This window comes from Hypanus sabinus, chromosome 18, assembly GCF_030144855.1.
Source record: "Hypanus sabinus isolate sHypSab1 chromosome 18, sHypSab1.hap1, whole genome shotgun sequence".
NCBI classification, from domain to species: Eukaryota; Metazoa; Chordata; class Chondrichthyes; order Myliobatiformes; family Dasyatidae; genus Hypanus; species Hypanus sabinus.
The window spans coordinates 60,201,710-60,217,993 of NC_082723.1; the positions used below are offsets into that span (position 1 = coordinate 60,201,710).

Genomic DNA, 16,284 nt, shown 5'->3' on the forward strand with positions numbered 1-16,284 from the left:
CCATTTTCCCTCTCAGCCCCATTCCTCTGCCTTCTCCCCATATTCCTTCAGATCCTGGATAATCAAGGATCTATCAACCTCTACCTTAAATATACTCAAAGACTTGGCCTCCACAGCCACCTGTGGAAATGAATTCCACAGGTTCACCATTCTCCGGCTAGGAAAATTCCTCTCATCTCCGTTCTAAAAGGAAGTCCCTCTATTCTGAGGCTGTGTCCTCTGTTCTTAAACTCCCCCCAACATAGGAAACATCCTCTCCACATCCAGGCCTTTCGACGTTTGATAGGTTTCAATATGGTCACCCTTCTTTCTTCTGAATTTCAGTGAGACCAGGCCCAGAGCCATCAAATGTTTCTCGTATGATAGGCCTTTCAATCCTGGAATCATTCTTGTGAACTCCTTTGAACCTTCTCCAATGTTAGCATATCATTTCTTAGATTAGGGGCCCAAAACTGCTCACAATACTCCGTGAGGCCTTACCAGTGGCTTATAAAGCCTCAACATCACATCCTTACTTTTATATTCTTGTCCTCTCAAAATGAATGCTAACATCACCGTTACTTTGCTCAACACCAACTCAACTTGCGAGTAACCTTTATGAAACCCTGTATGAGGACTACCACTTCAGAGTTTAGAATTTTCTCTCCAGTTAGAAAATGATGTACGCTTTTATGTCTTCCACGAATCTGAAACCTTTCCCCCGTAGTAGTTCCTCAGCCATGAATTCTTCTGACAGATCAACCCATTCTTGCCCTCACTGGTGCGTGGATGTTCTTAAAATTTAATCAACTGAATCGGTTTGCATCAGCCGCTTGAGGGCTTCCCGGATGTTTCTGCAAGCTCAGCATGTGCCTCTCGCACTCAGGAAAACAGGCCACGCAGCAACGCAGAAGGACATGTGACTTACAGAGGAGCCTAAGCGGAGCAGTGTTCCCAAGCTTTATCTTAAATTCAGCGGGAGGAGCTGCTGCCTCTCATCCCCAGTAACCTGGGTTCAATCCCGCTGCCTGCGTGGAGGATGCATGTTCTCCCTGCGACAAATTAGCTTTCTCCAAGTCCTCTGGTCTCCTCCCATGTCGCTAAGACACGCAGGTTGGTAGGCTCTTTGGTTTCTGAAAGTTGCCTCTGGTGTCAGTGGAGTCGGGCGCAATTTATTGGGCATGGGAGAGAGAACAAGTTAGAAAGAAGTCATGAGAACTGGATTGCTCTGGGAAATGGCAGACCGAATAGACTTCTTCCAATGTGATAATGAAAAACGTAAAGCAGAGGAACATGCCGCATGCCCTTAACCACTGTTGTATTGATGATTTTATCCTGAACCTATCAAAATTAAAATAAAGTTTAGCAGAAACTAAAACAAGAATAGAAATACAAAAAGTGCTGAAACATTCATTCCGGTTTGAGCATCCCAGGACTCCTCGCCATTTGAATTCTGTTGTATTTCATCATCAGAACTTGAACAAGAGCAGTCTTCTCCAATGTTATTGTTATGCATAATGACTGATTAAATGCAAACCATTTTATCATTCAGATCTTCTGCCGGGTACAGAATACGGCTTCGGAGTTAGTGCCATTAAGAACAACAGAGAGAGTGCCCCTGCTACTATCAATGTGGCAACCGGTAAGACTTTGGTCTCCAATACAGTAAACTGAGCTGACTGAACAGTAACACAGATTATGTGGTTGGAGTGGGTAATCTGGGCAAACACTGACACTGGCAAGTTTTATAAACTTGTCCCACGCATTAGGGTTCCTGAAACTCATTTCAGGTTGCTGACATCATCTCAATACAAGAGGCGCTCATCAGGATCAAACCTTGTAAGGAGGGAACTTCAACAGACGTTAGCCCTGCACATTTATCATTAGAGGCTCTGAGCAGACAGATTGTGTGTTAGCTTTCCGCTTGCTAAACTTTGTAGCTGAAATGTAAGCACAGCACAGTTCAAACAGAAAACAATAGACAGAAAGGCAGGTAAAATCATTTCTTTTTATCAATCTCAATGTCCTGCAAAGTGCAGACTTTTAAATATGACAGTAAGCTCCCTCGTATCTTTATTAATCCCCTTCAAATAGGTTATATTACTTACTGCTTCTATTAAAACTTTTAAATAAATGATCCCAATCTCTTTAATTTCCTTTCTCAATGTAGATCCTCAAGGCTCCCAAATCACTTTTGTACCTTCTGGTGGTTATGACATCCTTCATAGTCATTACCAAATCTTATCCTCATCTTCCTCAAGGGAATCTGGCTACAACAGACATAAATCACTGCACAAAGCAGGATCAGAACCAAGGGTCATGAGACCATCTCCTCCGGGCGCTAGCTGCTGCAAACTGTTGATAGACATGACTTAAATAATGGGGTTCAATGTGGAAAAGTGGGAACTGATTCACTTTGGAAGGTCAAATCTGAAGGCAGAATACAAGGTTAATGGTAGGATTCTTAGCAGTGTGGGATCCACATCCATAAATCCCTCAAAGTTGTCATGCAACTTGATAGTGTTATTAAGAAGGTGCATGGTGTATTGTCCTTTACCAGTTGGGGGATTGAGTTCAAAAGCTGTGAGGTAATGCTGCAGCTCGATTAAGCTTTGGTTAAACCACTCCTGGAATATTGTGTTTATTTCTAGCCCCCCAAGGTTGCAGAAGATATTTACCAGTGTGGTGCCTGGATTGATGATCGTGCCTTATGAAGATAGGTTGAGTGAAGTAGGGCTTTCCTCTTTGGAGCAAAGGAGGATGAGAGGTGACCTGATAGAGGTTTACAAGATAATAAGAGGTATAGATTGAGTGGACATCGAGAGACTTTTTCTCAGGGCAGAAATGGCTAATACAAGGAGGCATAATTTTGAGGTGATTGGAGGAAGGTATAGGGGGGATTTCAGAAGAAAACCTTTTACACAGAGAATGCTGAGTGTGTGGAACTTACTGTAAGGGTTGGAAGTAGAGGCAGATACATTGGGAATATTTAGCAAACTCTTAGATAGACAAATGGATAACAGAAAAGTGGAGGGCTGTGTAGGAGAGAAGGGTTAGATCGGAAAGATTGGCACAACATTATCGGCTGAAGGACCCGTACCGTGCTGTAACTTTTCAAGGTTCTTCTTTCTGTCTGAGCTTTCAGAATTGCTCCCAGGGAGGAACGTAAAAGTCTATAAACTTGTGAGAGGCATAGGGAGGGCAGATACTCAGAGTCTGTTGCCCACTAACATGCAGGCAGGTGAGGTGGTGGAAGCAGATACAATAACAAAGGCATTTACACAGGTACATGAACAGACAGGGAACAAGGGGACATGGAAAACATGCAGGCAGCTGGGATTAGTGAGTTTAGCACAACGGTCAGCACAAACGTGATGGGATGATGGGCCTGATCCTATGCTATTCTTTGATGTCAATGGAAACTACCAAATGGAACCTCTATTTTCTACTGACTTAAAGAGCAAAAAAAAATGGGTTGAATAGTTTCAAAAGAGGAAACAGATGTTTAACACTTTTATGAGTATAAGGCATTGCAAAGCAACTTTGGAAAGAATCTAATTCCACTTGGGAGGAAGATCCCTATCAAGGTTTCTACTCTTGTCACTTGAGATTTATTGTGTCTGAGGGAGGAATGGGTACATTTCCCTTTTGCAGTGAACTATGTTCAGTGTATTAAATACCATAAAGGAATTCCCAGCCTGGAAGTTCAATTGGATCTATTCGCTTTCACAAAGTGGTATTACAGCTGAGCATTGATGCACAGCAATTATCCGTCTTCTTACCACCCCAGTTCTAGGCCAGGTTGCAGTGGCCGGACGGAGGGCAGCTGCAAGCCTATCGCTTTAGGTCGGGATGTTGTGGGGAGGAAATTGGTCAGTTCAGACCAGGATCTGGGATCACAAGCTTTGTCAGAGGTGGGAGAGGCGAGAAAGGGTTGGGATCAGCAGCTTGAACTGAAGCAGTGTGGGGCAGAGATCATAGGGAAGTGGGTGGGGTGATAGTGAAGAAAATGAGGGACCCAGTCTTGAGTTAGGGGACAGGGGGTTTACTAAGGGTGGGGGGAAGAGGTGGTTGGCCCAAAATCACACTGCATTTAGGACCAGCAATTAAATAAGTGACGGGGAGTTGGCATGGTGGCAGGTGAATGGGGTAAATGAATGGAGTCATGTATGGCTCCTAACAGATCCAAAAAGGAGGAGTCAGAAGAGGATCTGAGAACTGAAGGAATGCATCAGCAGGTACAGGAGGGTGGAGTTGGAATAGCCTGAAAGGCCACAAAGGGTTTTTACACAACAGGAAGTTGTCTTGGGATGCTCATTCACAAGGGCTTTTGGCTCAGAAGGACACAAGGTCATACATGCCTGAAACCACAGTTCAGCTTTCTGAACTGATGCAAAATAACGTGTAAATCGCTACATTTTATTCCAGAAAGTTTAAAGAAAATCTATTTTCATTGTATAACGTCAAAATAATTTTGTGACTGATTTCAGAATGAAACCCTGCAATGCCGAGAGGTTATTTTAGTATGAGAAGCCAGTTATTCAAAAGTTTTGTAGCAGTTGGTTGGTAAGGGGAGAAAGTGGGAAAAAGTCAGATTTGATGGGCCAAATTGCCTTATTCTGCTCCTATATCTCATTGCCTTGTGGTTTTGTTTGTTTAAGGGTCATTAATGCTAGTTAGTTCACAGGAGTCTCGTCTCATTCATAGGACTTCAGGGGAGTGTTACAGGTTAGTGAGTCTTAAGCCTTCCAAGGACAAGCACCAATCTTGTATATCTCTCTTTATTATTCAGAGTTACCATAGCCAACTCCAAGTTTCTTTCCATTCACTGATATGATCCTTTTTGCCCCAGTCCGAACTGCAGTGGAGAAACTGGGGGAAAGCTTCCGTCCTGAGTTGCTGCAGTTTACAAGACAGTGTAGCGTTTCCCTTCGGCAGTCGTTGACCCAGCAGGGTCACAGTGTATGTCCCGACCAGGACGGTGTAGCGTTTCCCTTCGGCAGTCGTTGACCCAGCAGGGTCACAGTGTATGTCCCGACCAGGACGGTGTAGCGTTTCCTTTCGGCAGTCGTTGACCCAGCAGGGTCACAGTGTATTTCCCGACCAGGACGGTGTAGCGTTTCCCTTCGGCAGTCGTTGACCCAGCAGGGTCACAGTGTATTTCCCGACCAGGACGGTGTAGCGTTTCCTTTCGGCAGTCGTTGACCCAGCAGGGTCACAGTGTATGTCCCGACCAGGACGGTGTAGCGTTTCCTTTCGGCAGTCGTTGACCCAGCAGGGTCACAGTGTATTTCCCGACCAGGACGGTGTAGCGTTTCCTTTCGGCAGTCGTTGACCCAGCAGGGTCACAGTGTATTTCCCGACCAGGACAGTGTAGCGTTGCCCTTGGGTCAAGTGCTCCCAGATTTGGCCCAGCAGAGCTGGGGCGTATTTCCTGGCCAGGACGGCATCAGCTAGAACAGAATTTGCATTTTGCGGTGTTACCATGGTCCTTCAGCAGGATCCACTATTCCCACACAGAAACATGGAGCTGGTGTGAACTTCTGGCCCATGTGGCCCACTTCCATATTGGGTGGTAAATCCCGCCCCCCAGGATTAAGGAAAGGAGGGCACTCACATAGTTCTTAACTCCTGTCACTGCAGACATAGATAGTCCAAAAGACCTGAGAGTGACCAAGACGACAGAGACCACCATTACTGTGGAATGGAGACGGCCACTGGCAGTAATCGACCACTACTACATCATCTATATCTCATCGTCTGGCGAGAGGAAAGAAGAAATGGTGCCTGCCAATGCTGTGTCCTACATCCTGTCTGGGCTCCAGCCGGCCGCTGAGTACACCATTATACTGATCGCACAGAGGGGTAAACTGAAGAGCAGTGCCTCCACCACCAGCGCCTCCACCGGTAAGAAAACACACTCCGGCAGTGGTTAGGTTTGTTTGTTAATTGCCCAGTGTCATTACCATATTAACTGCCTAATTTCTGTCACCTGCTCCTGAGCCAAATACTTCATCAATGTGTTATCTCTACAGAGCCTCCGTCACCAAGACTGTTCACTCCTAGACTGAGAAATTAGGGTGGGAGCTACTGACCATTGAAAGCAATGGAGACTAATACTAGGCGGGATCTTATCTTCAAACAGGTCATCTCCTTCCTGACGAGCTGTCCAATGATGCTCCAACTATTTACTCTGAAAGAGTTCAAGTTTAACTCACATTAGCTTATCTTTTCTGGGTGGAGTAGGTCACGATTAGTTCTCCTACAATGTGATGGGTATCCATGGTTTACAAGGCCAGTCCTTGAAAACTGGCAGCAAGTCATTCAGCTGACTAAACTCTTGTCAGGAGAGAGTGCGCTTCAGATAATTGCAGACTTGCCACTGCAAGTAATCCTGCCAATAGCTTGCCTTTGTACAATTAACTCACTAAGTATTTGGAAATATATTGGATACAGACTTACTCATTTTCACTTTGAATCCTGAAATTTAGGCAGTGCTAAATCTAATATCTGATAATGCATAGGAGGCACCATTGGGTTTGATATTGGAACCAAATGATAGGTTAGCTTGCAATGCCATCAAGCACAAACAGTTCGTACAACATTCAGCAACTCTTCATCATGTAGATATGGACATTCTAGGTATCCACACTCAAGTTTTATTTTAATGTTTAGCTAAGATTGTGGTCAAAAATGATTCATGGACGGTCGGCTCTATTGTTAAATGAGAGGAGCAGAAATAAACTAGAATAGCCACTACACTGTGTTATTGGCGCTCTATAAATTAGCAGAAAGCCGAAGATTTATTTGTTACATGTGCCAAATCTACCACATGATGTGTGAGCCTCAGCTGACATGCCAAGCAAAATAGCCAGACTTGTGTATTTGTTCATGTCTGTGTGGCAGGGAGCAAATTCAATGTTTACTTAAGGATAAGAGCAGCTCCCTTATTCCACTCATCTCGAACTTTTAAGGTTGTTGAATATGGCAGAAAGTGGAAGATGGAAATTATTTAAAATATTAAGAGATTATTATTCCTAGCTGGAAAACTTTGGAGTGCCAGACGTTTGGTCTGCAACTGTTTCCCTTTAGAGAAAGTTCACAGAAAGCTTCCACTGACAGAGTTTAAACAGCATCAGCTCTCTCATTGGAAGCAATGCTTTCGTGACCTTTGAGTTCATTCATTACACATTATTGAAAGATCTGGCGAATGGAGTAGAATGGGGTAGCTGCTGTTGGAGGGGATTGGAGCATGAAGGGATTTCTGATATGTGTGAAAGTGGATGGGACTTTGTTTTCTGAACATTGTCTTCCATCCTTCCACATAAGGCATAGGTGCAGAATTAGGCCATTTGGCCTTTCAAGTCTGCCCCACTGTCCCATCATGACTGATTTCTTATCCTTCTCTACTCCTTCTCCTACCTTCTCTCTGTAACCTTTGATGCCATGACTAATCAAGAACCTATCAAACTCCAGCTTAAACGTACTCAACGACTTCACCTCCGCAGCTGTCCATGGCAATCAAGTCCACAGAGCCACCACCATCTTGCTGATGAGATTCCTTCTCATCTCTGTTCTAAATGGACATCCCTCTATTTTGAGACTGTACCCTCTGGGCCTAGACTCACCCGCTATAGGAAACATCCTCTCCACATCCGCACAATCGAGGCCTTTCAGTATTTGATAAGTTTCCAATGAGTTCCCCCCCTCATTATTCTGAACTCCAGTGGGTACAGGCCCAGAGCCATCAAATGCTCCTCCTACATTAACCCCTTCATTCCCAGAGCCTTTCTCATGAACCTCCTCTGGATCGTCTCCAATGTCAGCACAACCTCTCTTAGATAGGTAGCCCAAAACTGCTCATAATACTGCAAGTGCATTCTGATCAATGCCTTAACAAGCCTCAGCATAACAGTCTTGCTATTATATTTTAGTCCTCTTTAAATGAATGCTAACATTGCATTTGCCTTCCTTACCACAGACTCAACCTGCAAGTTAAATAGTAGGGATTCTCAAGTCCCTTTGCAAGTCTGACTTATGAATTTCATAGACAATAGTTTATTCCTTCTATCAAAATGCATGACTGTACATTTCCCTACTCTGTATTCCTTCTGCCACTTCTTTACCCTTCTTTGCTCATTTTCCCGATCTCCCTAAGTCCTTCTGCAGACACCCTACTTCCTCCACACTACTTGCCCCACCACCTATTTTTGTAAAGTTTACAAACTTGGCCACAAAGCAGTCATCCAAGTCATTGACATATAATGTGAAAAAAGCGGTCCCAACAGCAACCCCTATGGAACGCCACTAATCACCAGCAGCCTACCAGAAAAGGCTCCCTTTATTCCCACTCTTTGCATCTTGCCGATCTTCTATCCATGCTAGTTTCTTTCCTGTAATACCATGGGCTCTTGTTAAGCAGTCTCATGTGGCAACTTATCAAAGGCCTCCTGAAAATTCAAGTACACAACATCCACCAATTCTACTTTATTTATCCTCCCTGTTATTTTTCTCAAAGAATTCCAACGGATTTGTCAGGCAAGATTTTACCTTAAGGAAACCACACTCACTTTGGCCTACTTTATCATGTGCCTCCAAGCACCCCAAAGCTCACTCTTAATAATTGAGTCTAACAAATTCCCAACCACTCAAGTCAGGCTAACTGGCGTATAATTTCCTGTCTTCGGCCTCTGTGTCTTCTTGAAGAATGGAGTGATATTTGCAATTTTCCAGTTCACTAGAAACATTCCAGAATCTTGAAAGATTACTAATGAGTCCACAATTGCTTTAGCTACAACTTTCGCAACCCTTGGGTGCAACCCATCTGGTCCAAGCTATCCATCTTCAGACCTCTCCGTTTCCCAAGCACCTTCTCCTTAGTATTAGCAATTGCAGCCACTCCTGCCCCGAGACACTCTTGAATTTCTGGCATGCTGCTGGTGTCTTTCACAGTGAAGACTGACAGAAAATACTTATTAAGTTTGTCCATTATTTCTTTGACCCCATTACTACCTCCTCAATGTCATCCAATATCAATTCCCACCTCTTTTTTACATCTTTATACATCTGAAAAAAAGTCTTTTGGTGACCTCTTTTATATTATTGGCTAGCTTACATTCCTATTTCATCTCTCCTCTCTTTTAGTTGCCTTCTGTTGGTTTTTAAAATCTTCCCAGTCTTCTAACTTCCCACTAGTTTTTACTACACTACATGCCTTCTCTTTTGTTATTATGCTTTCTTTGACTCCCCCTGCCATCCACAGTGGCTTCATCCTCCCTTTAGAATACTGCTTCATTTTTAGGATGTATCTATTCTGCGCCCTCTAAATTGTCCCCTAAGTTGACTCTATGTGATGTTGTGAAGTCTCCAGCACTCCTCCTCTAGACTGAAATTTCTCCTTCCTTTTCTTCTGGACACCAGTCACCGTCCCTAGCTATGCTGAACACACCCAATGCTCTGAGCGTTCCAGGTATTTAACTGAAGCTTTGTTATCAACATCACCAGGCCTACTGAATGCTATGGTCATAACTCGATAGACCATCGTCCCAACAGAAATTCACCACAGGTTAAGTTATACACCCAAATATGATCTTCAGGGTGAGGCAGTAAAAGATAAATATCATAAATAAATATGTTTCTCCAATGTTGGTAAAATTGAGGGTAGATGTGATCCCACATAGAGCTGGCATGCAATAAAATGTCAGAAACACAATGATTCCTGTCGTATATGGAAAGACCTAAGTTGAATTGATGTTCAGATGGCAGCCTCTTTAGGAAATAAAATAACACGGAAAGATTTTCTCTGAAACTGTAAATCTACATTTTTTCTGTTTACCAATATAGTGAACTCCTACTTGGAGAAACATCTATTTTACTTGTGAAGCCAGACCCCATCCAAATTCCTAGAAAGATGCCTTCAGTTATAAACCAAATGGAAATGCTTCTTCAGTGTTAACTACGCAGTCACTTTTAGGCAAGGTCCTATGAAGTATCTTTATAGAAAAAAAACATTCAATCCAAGATAGAATCACACCAAAGAATTATGTAAGAATTTGAAAATAAATATTGTCTTATTTTAGACCACAACCACTTGGCACGATTTTAAAATCCTAAACACAAACTAATTACCTTAAAAGTTCTTTTTTATTTTCCTATAACATAATTGATGTTCTAAAATCTGCGAAAGATGTTTTACAATAACATTTCATGGGGGCTCCCTGCAAGTTGAGAGGCAAAATAATCTCCTCCTCAAGTTTCCTCTGGAGTTTCTGACTCATTGCTGATCACTGTTGATTTGATTTTGAGAATTACATCGACGGTGACCATCAGTGAATCTGAAACGAAGCCCACTTTGAGATAATGTGTTTCTAAAGTATGTTAAACTGCTCACAGGTGTACCTCACAGGGAATGGAAAATAAAGGTTAACTGTTTATCAAGATAATGCGGGGTGAATTAAGAAACTACCTTTATGGTGTATATTTTTAGTTTATGCTCCTCTGTCTGAAAAGTATATAACATGGAAGTGTTATAAAATGGATGGATTCACATGCAATTCTTTTGAAAAATGAATTCCACAGGCCTTGAACCACTGCGAGGTCTTAAATTTTCTGAGGTAACTCCCAGAAGTGCCTCGGTGACTTGGGAAGCTCCCTTAGCTCCTGTTGACATGTTTGTTGTGAATTATAATCCTAAAACGCACGGAGAAACGCAGCAGGTCATTGTGAGGGGAGATCAGAATGCAGTCACGCTCGCTGATCTGAAGCCCGGCACTGAGTATGTGGTGACGCTCATGGCTCTTCGAGGCTCGGCGAGAACGGAGCCCTTGGTGGGATCTGTCACGACAGGTACTCGCCAGATACCGTAGCTACATCTTACCATTCTTCACTGATAGTCCAGTCATCTGCTTGCTGCTGTCAGTCATGGAAAGGCAGGTCGTGTGCTACAGCATATTTCAGGAATCCTTGAGAGACCTGGGATTCACTAAAATATGTGAGCTTTCCTGCAGTTAGCTCCTTCCATCTGCTCCTGCTGGGTATAGCTGTTAGAATACTAACGTTCCTCACTCATCCCGGTTGTTCATGGTTAACACCCGAAAATATTTCAGCTGGAACCTCACTCACCAAACAGAAGTGCAACAGTGAGTGATCATTGCTCTTAATCTGTTTACAGGTCTTGGATGCTGCTGCTTGCACTCCAGATATACCTCTTTAAACACTTGAATTCCAAACGCTGTTTAGCATATGATGTCATGTGCAAAAAGATTGTTGCTTTATCCAGCATAAATATTGGCCTTGTAGGAACATTAAAGTCCTACCATCATGGAAAGTTCTGCTAGCATTATTTTATATCAGCACGTTACCCATCTCTACTAACTAACTAATGCTGTGTATCGATAACTGTTTCTGCGTCCATGCACGTACGTAGCAGCGAAACAAACTGTGGATTGTAAAGTGTTTATGGAATTTTATTTAATAATGTATTTATTGCCAGCAAAGCGAATTCTGAATGATACTGAAATTTTCACAAGTCTGTGATTTTGCAAACCTGACACACAAAGCTTTCGGGTAAAAACTTCACGTGACTCACAGAAACTGACTTCATTTCAGGTTGGTATGGTAACAAAACATGTAAGAGCACTGGAGCAGGAGGGCGTCGCTCTGCCCTTTGAACCTGCCCCAGTATCCAATATGACTGATCTACCCCAGGGTTTCCTCTTCTGTGCAAGCTCCCCGTCTTTCTGAATTCTCCAATCTTCCTCTTATTCCTCTTTAAATAACTTCCAAGGTCCTCCAGGCCAGAGAATTCCAGAGATTTGCCACCCCCTGTGAGATGCTCCATTTTTAATGACCACCCACTTTTATGTAACTATATTAGAAATAAGAAATATATTTGTTGGATACCTTTGATATTAAACGTCAGCAGAGTAATTCTCCTAAAAGATGCAATATTTAACATTCATCTTCCCCATGCCCATTAAAAAATAAGTGAGTCAAGAATGAAAAATATTGGAAGGAAGTTCCAAAATAGTTTTATTACAGGTAACAATCTTCCCATGATTTTACACTAATCCCCATGTTGTCTGACAATACTTTGTTCTTCCAAATTCATTCCAAGCAATATACCCATGTTTAATGGTTGCTGTCAATGAATCATAAAAAATAATTAATCATAAAAATTAATCTTAATAATTAAGAGCAACTGCTCAAAAGGGAAATCGATTTTCAAGAAAATCTTTGAGGCAAGATAACCAGTACGATTATCGTACCTAATGTCACTAACTCAGGAGATTGCAACCTGTGGTCAACAACATTCCCAATAAAACATAGGACGGTTTACCTCACCTACCTCCTCTCATCCAGTGCTTTGCACTTGAGATGAATTTGACCTTTTAAATATTGATGTGGGTTGGGGGAGCCAGATAGAATTACCCCCTCCTTTGCAAGGGTCTAGCCTTGATAGAAAAGGCAGAGCAGGTTTTCAACTGCACACTGAACCTCCAAACACTTGAGCTTCAGCAAGAAACCTCCATTTTAATCCTGCCCATCTAGATTTTACAATTAATCTTCAAACTTTAAAGGAAATCTGACTTTCTGAGCCACCACCATCAGTTCGGGGTCCTGAGCTCGTTAGGGGCTCATGTTTGAGACAGCGTGGGCTGGACCTCAGGGTTGATTAATGAGTCAAAAGATGGTCATCTCACCCCTCTGTTTAAGATGGTTCCATCAGAGTCACATTCACTGCATGCCCATCAACCTCCCAGACACGTTCACCTTTAGAGTGCATTTCCAGACTGTTACAAAAGGAAAGAAAAGCGATTGTTTCTAACATTATTTTCTCTCTCTTATTTCTATCTAATCAGGTCACTTGCAGGAAACAGCATGAAAGCTAATTCATTCAATGGCATCTTTTTCAGGCAATTCAATTCTTTTAAGAACTGCGATATAACAGATTTTAGATCCGGCCGCTCACAGACTATTTTGAATCATTCATTCACAGCTTTAGCAGTCTTTCCTCCAGCAGTGCTCTGCACAGAGTTATACTAAATAAATGTTTGAACTGCCTTTTTGTAGTGATGTCAGAGGAGGCTCTCACTCCTTCTCCGTATGGAAGCAGCACAGTCCCAGTCTCTGTGATATTTGAAGCCTCTGAGCCCGACTTTTCTGGGACTGATGACGGTCAAATCAGTAACCTAACCGTTTCTAAAGTGACCTCGGATGGTATCCACCTTTCCTGGATGACAGAAACAGGATCCTATGACAATTTTATCATAAAGTATAGGAGTGCATTTGGAGCCAGTGATGTGACAGAGATCTCCACTCCTGGTGATGTGCTAACTTTCGAACTAAAAGGCCTAATGCCTTCCACTCCTTATAAAATAACTCTTTACGGGATTGCCGGTGGTCAACGCTCAGAGCCGCTGAATATTTTAGCCACCACAGGTATTTAGACTTTTGATTTTTTTTTCTGCCTCCAGCCTGGCTTGCGTTTTGCTGTGTTGCTAAAGCTCTACCAAAGCTCGTGGTGTGTAGAGAATCCCGGCTATCGTTGCGCTCTTGCCCGCATGACTGAGCAGTAACGTGCTCGCCAGTTCCGCCGGGAGGTTCTCCCTGCGACCTGGCTCCAGCTTGAGGTTTGAAAAAGCATGCTCCATGTGGATAGAAGTTCCGAGCCTGCATGGCTTGTTAATTGTCGTGAGACCTGTCCTGTGGGCAGTTTTTGCCCCATGTTGCAGCCCTATTTAGTGCACTGAATGGTCAAAAATGTTTCGGGTTTCGTCCGCAGAGTGTACAATGTAAGTTAATGGACTAAAAACCGCATGCAATTGAAGGGATGATATTCCTTTGTCCTGCTTGTGCTTACTTGTAGGAGCCCTGACTGCCGTCTGGTCTTTTGACTTAGAAGAATTATTTGAGGTTGGAAGCAGACAAATGCATGCTGTTTTGAGACGTAACCATGTTATTAATATTGTGTTGGTTTTGTAAATTTGGTCTGGTCCTAAACAGTGAAGATTTTGAACCTGATTGATTAATCATCTCTTCCGATTCTAATTTCTCCCAGTATCATTTGTCTTAATAGTGAGCTGTGTGCTGACATTTATAACAGGTGCCTGTTCCTGGAGTCATGAGCTGCTGTGCTTGACGGTTGCGTGTTGTAGTTACAGCTTTATCTTAAAGCAGATTGTTTCCAGTTACAATGAACTGATCGTGGCTTATTTGCAACATTAGTGACCATTCATTTACATACATCAAACACAGTTGCTAAAGTGAACTGGTCAGGTAAATTATATCTTTTAACCTAACGATAAATTACCAAATAAGCCGCTGGCGAGCACTGACATTGGTGCGTGTAACTGGAAGCATGTCGATTGTTGTTGCTCTCGTCCTGGCACTGTATTTTGAAACATTATTCCTTCCAAATTGTTTTTAGCTGACTTAATCAACACAGTTGATGGCCAAATAAATCAGACAACAGTCCACACTTCTCGGCTACACAAAGACGGAGGCCTAAACCCTGAGCCCTCTGTTGGTTCAGTGAAAGGGCTGTTGCACAGTAGACTGGGAAGCCTTACTGTGATAAACACTACCTCCGAAAGTATTAAGCTTTCGTGGACTTTGCAAAATGGATCTTTTGATGCCTTTTTGATAGTGGCCACAGATTACACTGGGTTGCACGGACCACTGGAAATGTCCCTTTATGGTGATGTACGTAGCACCGAGGTAACTGGTCTCTTGGATAGTACACAGTATAAAGTATATTTATACGGATTTGTGGGAAATTGGCGTTCAGATCCTTTGAATGCAGAAGCCACAACAGGTATTGGTTTTATTCGCAATACTTCCCTCTTTTTTTTTCCTTCTTCCTCTCATTCTGAATGTGTATGAAACTCCCTTTTTTAACAACGCCGTTACCCAAAGCATGCCCTTACTTATCGATGGTAAACTGAATCGTAATTTTAGACCGGAGGTTTGCGAGTAAAGAGGGAGAGCAGAGGGGGTAGAAATTCCTCCCCGGTATTGTGTGGTATAGCGGCTATATGTACGGAACTGCTTCTGAAGTGTGAATCCCCTGCTTTGTACGTGGGTGAAGCCAACTCTTGTGAAGGTAATCTGGGAAGGCACGAAGTCACGGGCAAACATTAGTACCCCAGCACCTGGAACCGCAACAGCCTCACAAAGTGTAATCATTGATACTGACTTTAAGGACCAATGGCCAGGAAATATGTTACATGACATACCAAATAGAAATGTAGAGAAATTACATCTCCACTGGAGATTGATCTTATTCCAATACTCAGGCTAAAGATAGATTCAAATCAACATGAATATTGAAGTGGCATTTTTGGCATCCCTGGATATTTTCAGTTATCCGGCCAGATTCCAGCAACTAGTTGAGTCTGACAATTGGGAAGGTCTCACCTTTGACTTCCAGGCCTTGCTCCATTGGTTGCTGTGTCTGGAGTGCACTGGCCAAGTTCCTAATAGCTCAAAGTATCAGAATCAGGTTTATTATCACCGGCATTCCTAGTGAAATTTGTTAACTTAGCGGCAGCAGTTGAATGCAGTACATAATAACATAGAAAGAAAAAAGTAGAAATGTAAATCAATTACAGTGTATATGTGTGTGTGTGTGTGTGTGTATTAAATAGTTAGATTAAAAATTGTACAAAACAGAAATAATATAAATATAAAAAGGTGAGTTAGTTTACATAGGTTCAATGTCTATTTAGGAATCAGATGGCAGAGGGAAAGTTGGTCCTGAATTGCTGAGTGTGTGCCTTCAGGCTTCTGTACCTCCTTCCTGATGGTAACAATGAGAAGAGGGCATGTGGTGGTTGGTGGGGATCCTTAATAATGGACCCCATCTTTCTGAGGCACCACTCCTTGAAGATGTCTTGAGGCTAGTACTCAAGATGGAGCTGACTAATCTTACAACTTTATGAAGCTTCTTTCAGTCCTGTGCAGTAGCCCCCCCCCACCCCCCCCCCCCCGGCTCCTCCCCAATATCTGACAGTAATGCAGCCTGTCCGAATGCTGTCCATGGTACAACTATAGAAGTTTTCAAATGTTTTAGGTGACAAACCAAATCTCTTCAAACTCTTAATGAAATATAGCCACTGTCTTGCCTTCTTTAAAGCTGCATTGATATGCTGGGACCAGGTTAGGTCCTCAGAGATCTTGACACCCAGGAACTTGAAATTGCTCACTCTCTCTACTTCTGATCCCTCTTTAAGGATGGGTTTGTGTTCCCTCATCTTACTCTTCCTGAAGTCCATAATCAGTTATTTCATCTTATTGACATTGAGT

At 42.8% G+C, this 16,284-nt stretch overlaps 1 protein-coding gene across 11 annotated transcripts in view; it reads left to right on the top strand.

Annotated features, from left to right (window-relative positions):
• Positions 1–16,284, top strand: part of LOC132407657 (tenascin-like) — a 167,039-nt gene that overhangs the window by 80,315 nt on the left and 70,440 nt on the right. For 5 of the 11 annotated variants that reach the window (XM_059994459.1, XM_059994470.1, XM_059994458.1 and 2 more), the window contains exons 9-12: positions 1,532–1,621; positions 5,623–5,886; positions 10,558–10,824; positions 13,051–13,419. In XM_059994459.1, the coding sequence (XP_059850442.1) occupies positions 1,532–1,621; positions 5,623–5,886; positions 10,558–10,824; positions 13,051–13,419 (990 nt within the window). The remainder of the gene's footprint in view (positions 1–1,531; positions 1,622–5,622; positions 5,887–10,557; positions 10,825–13,050; positions 13,420–16,284) is intronic. The other 6 variants (XM_059994463.1, XM_059994464.1, XM_059994466.1 and 3 more) reach the window with 2 other exon arrangements.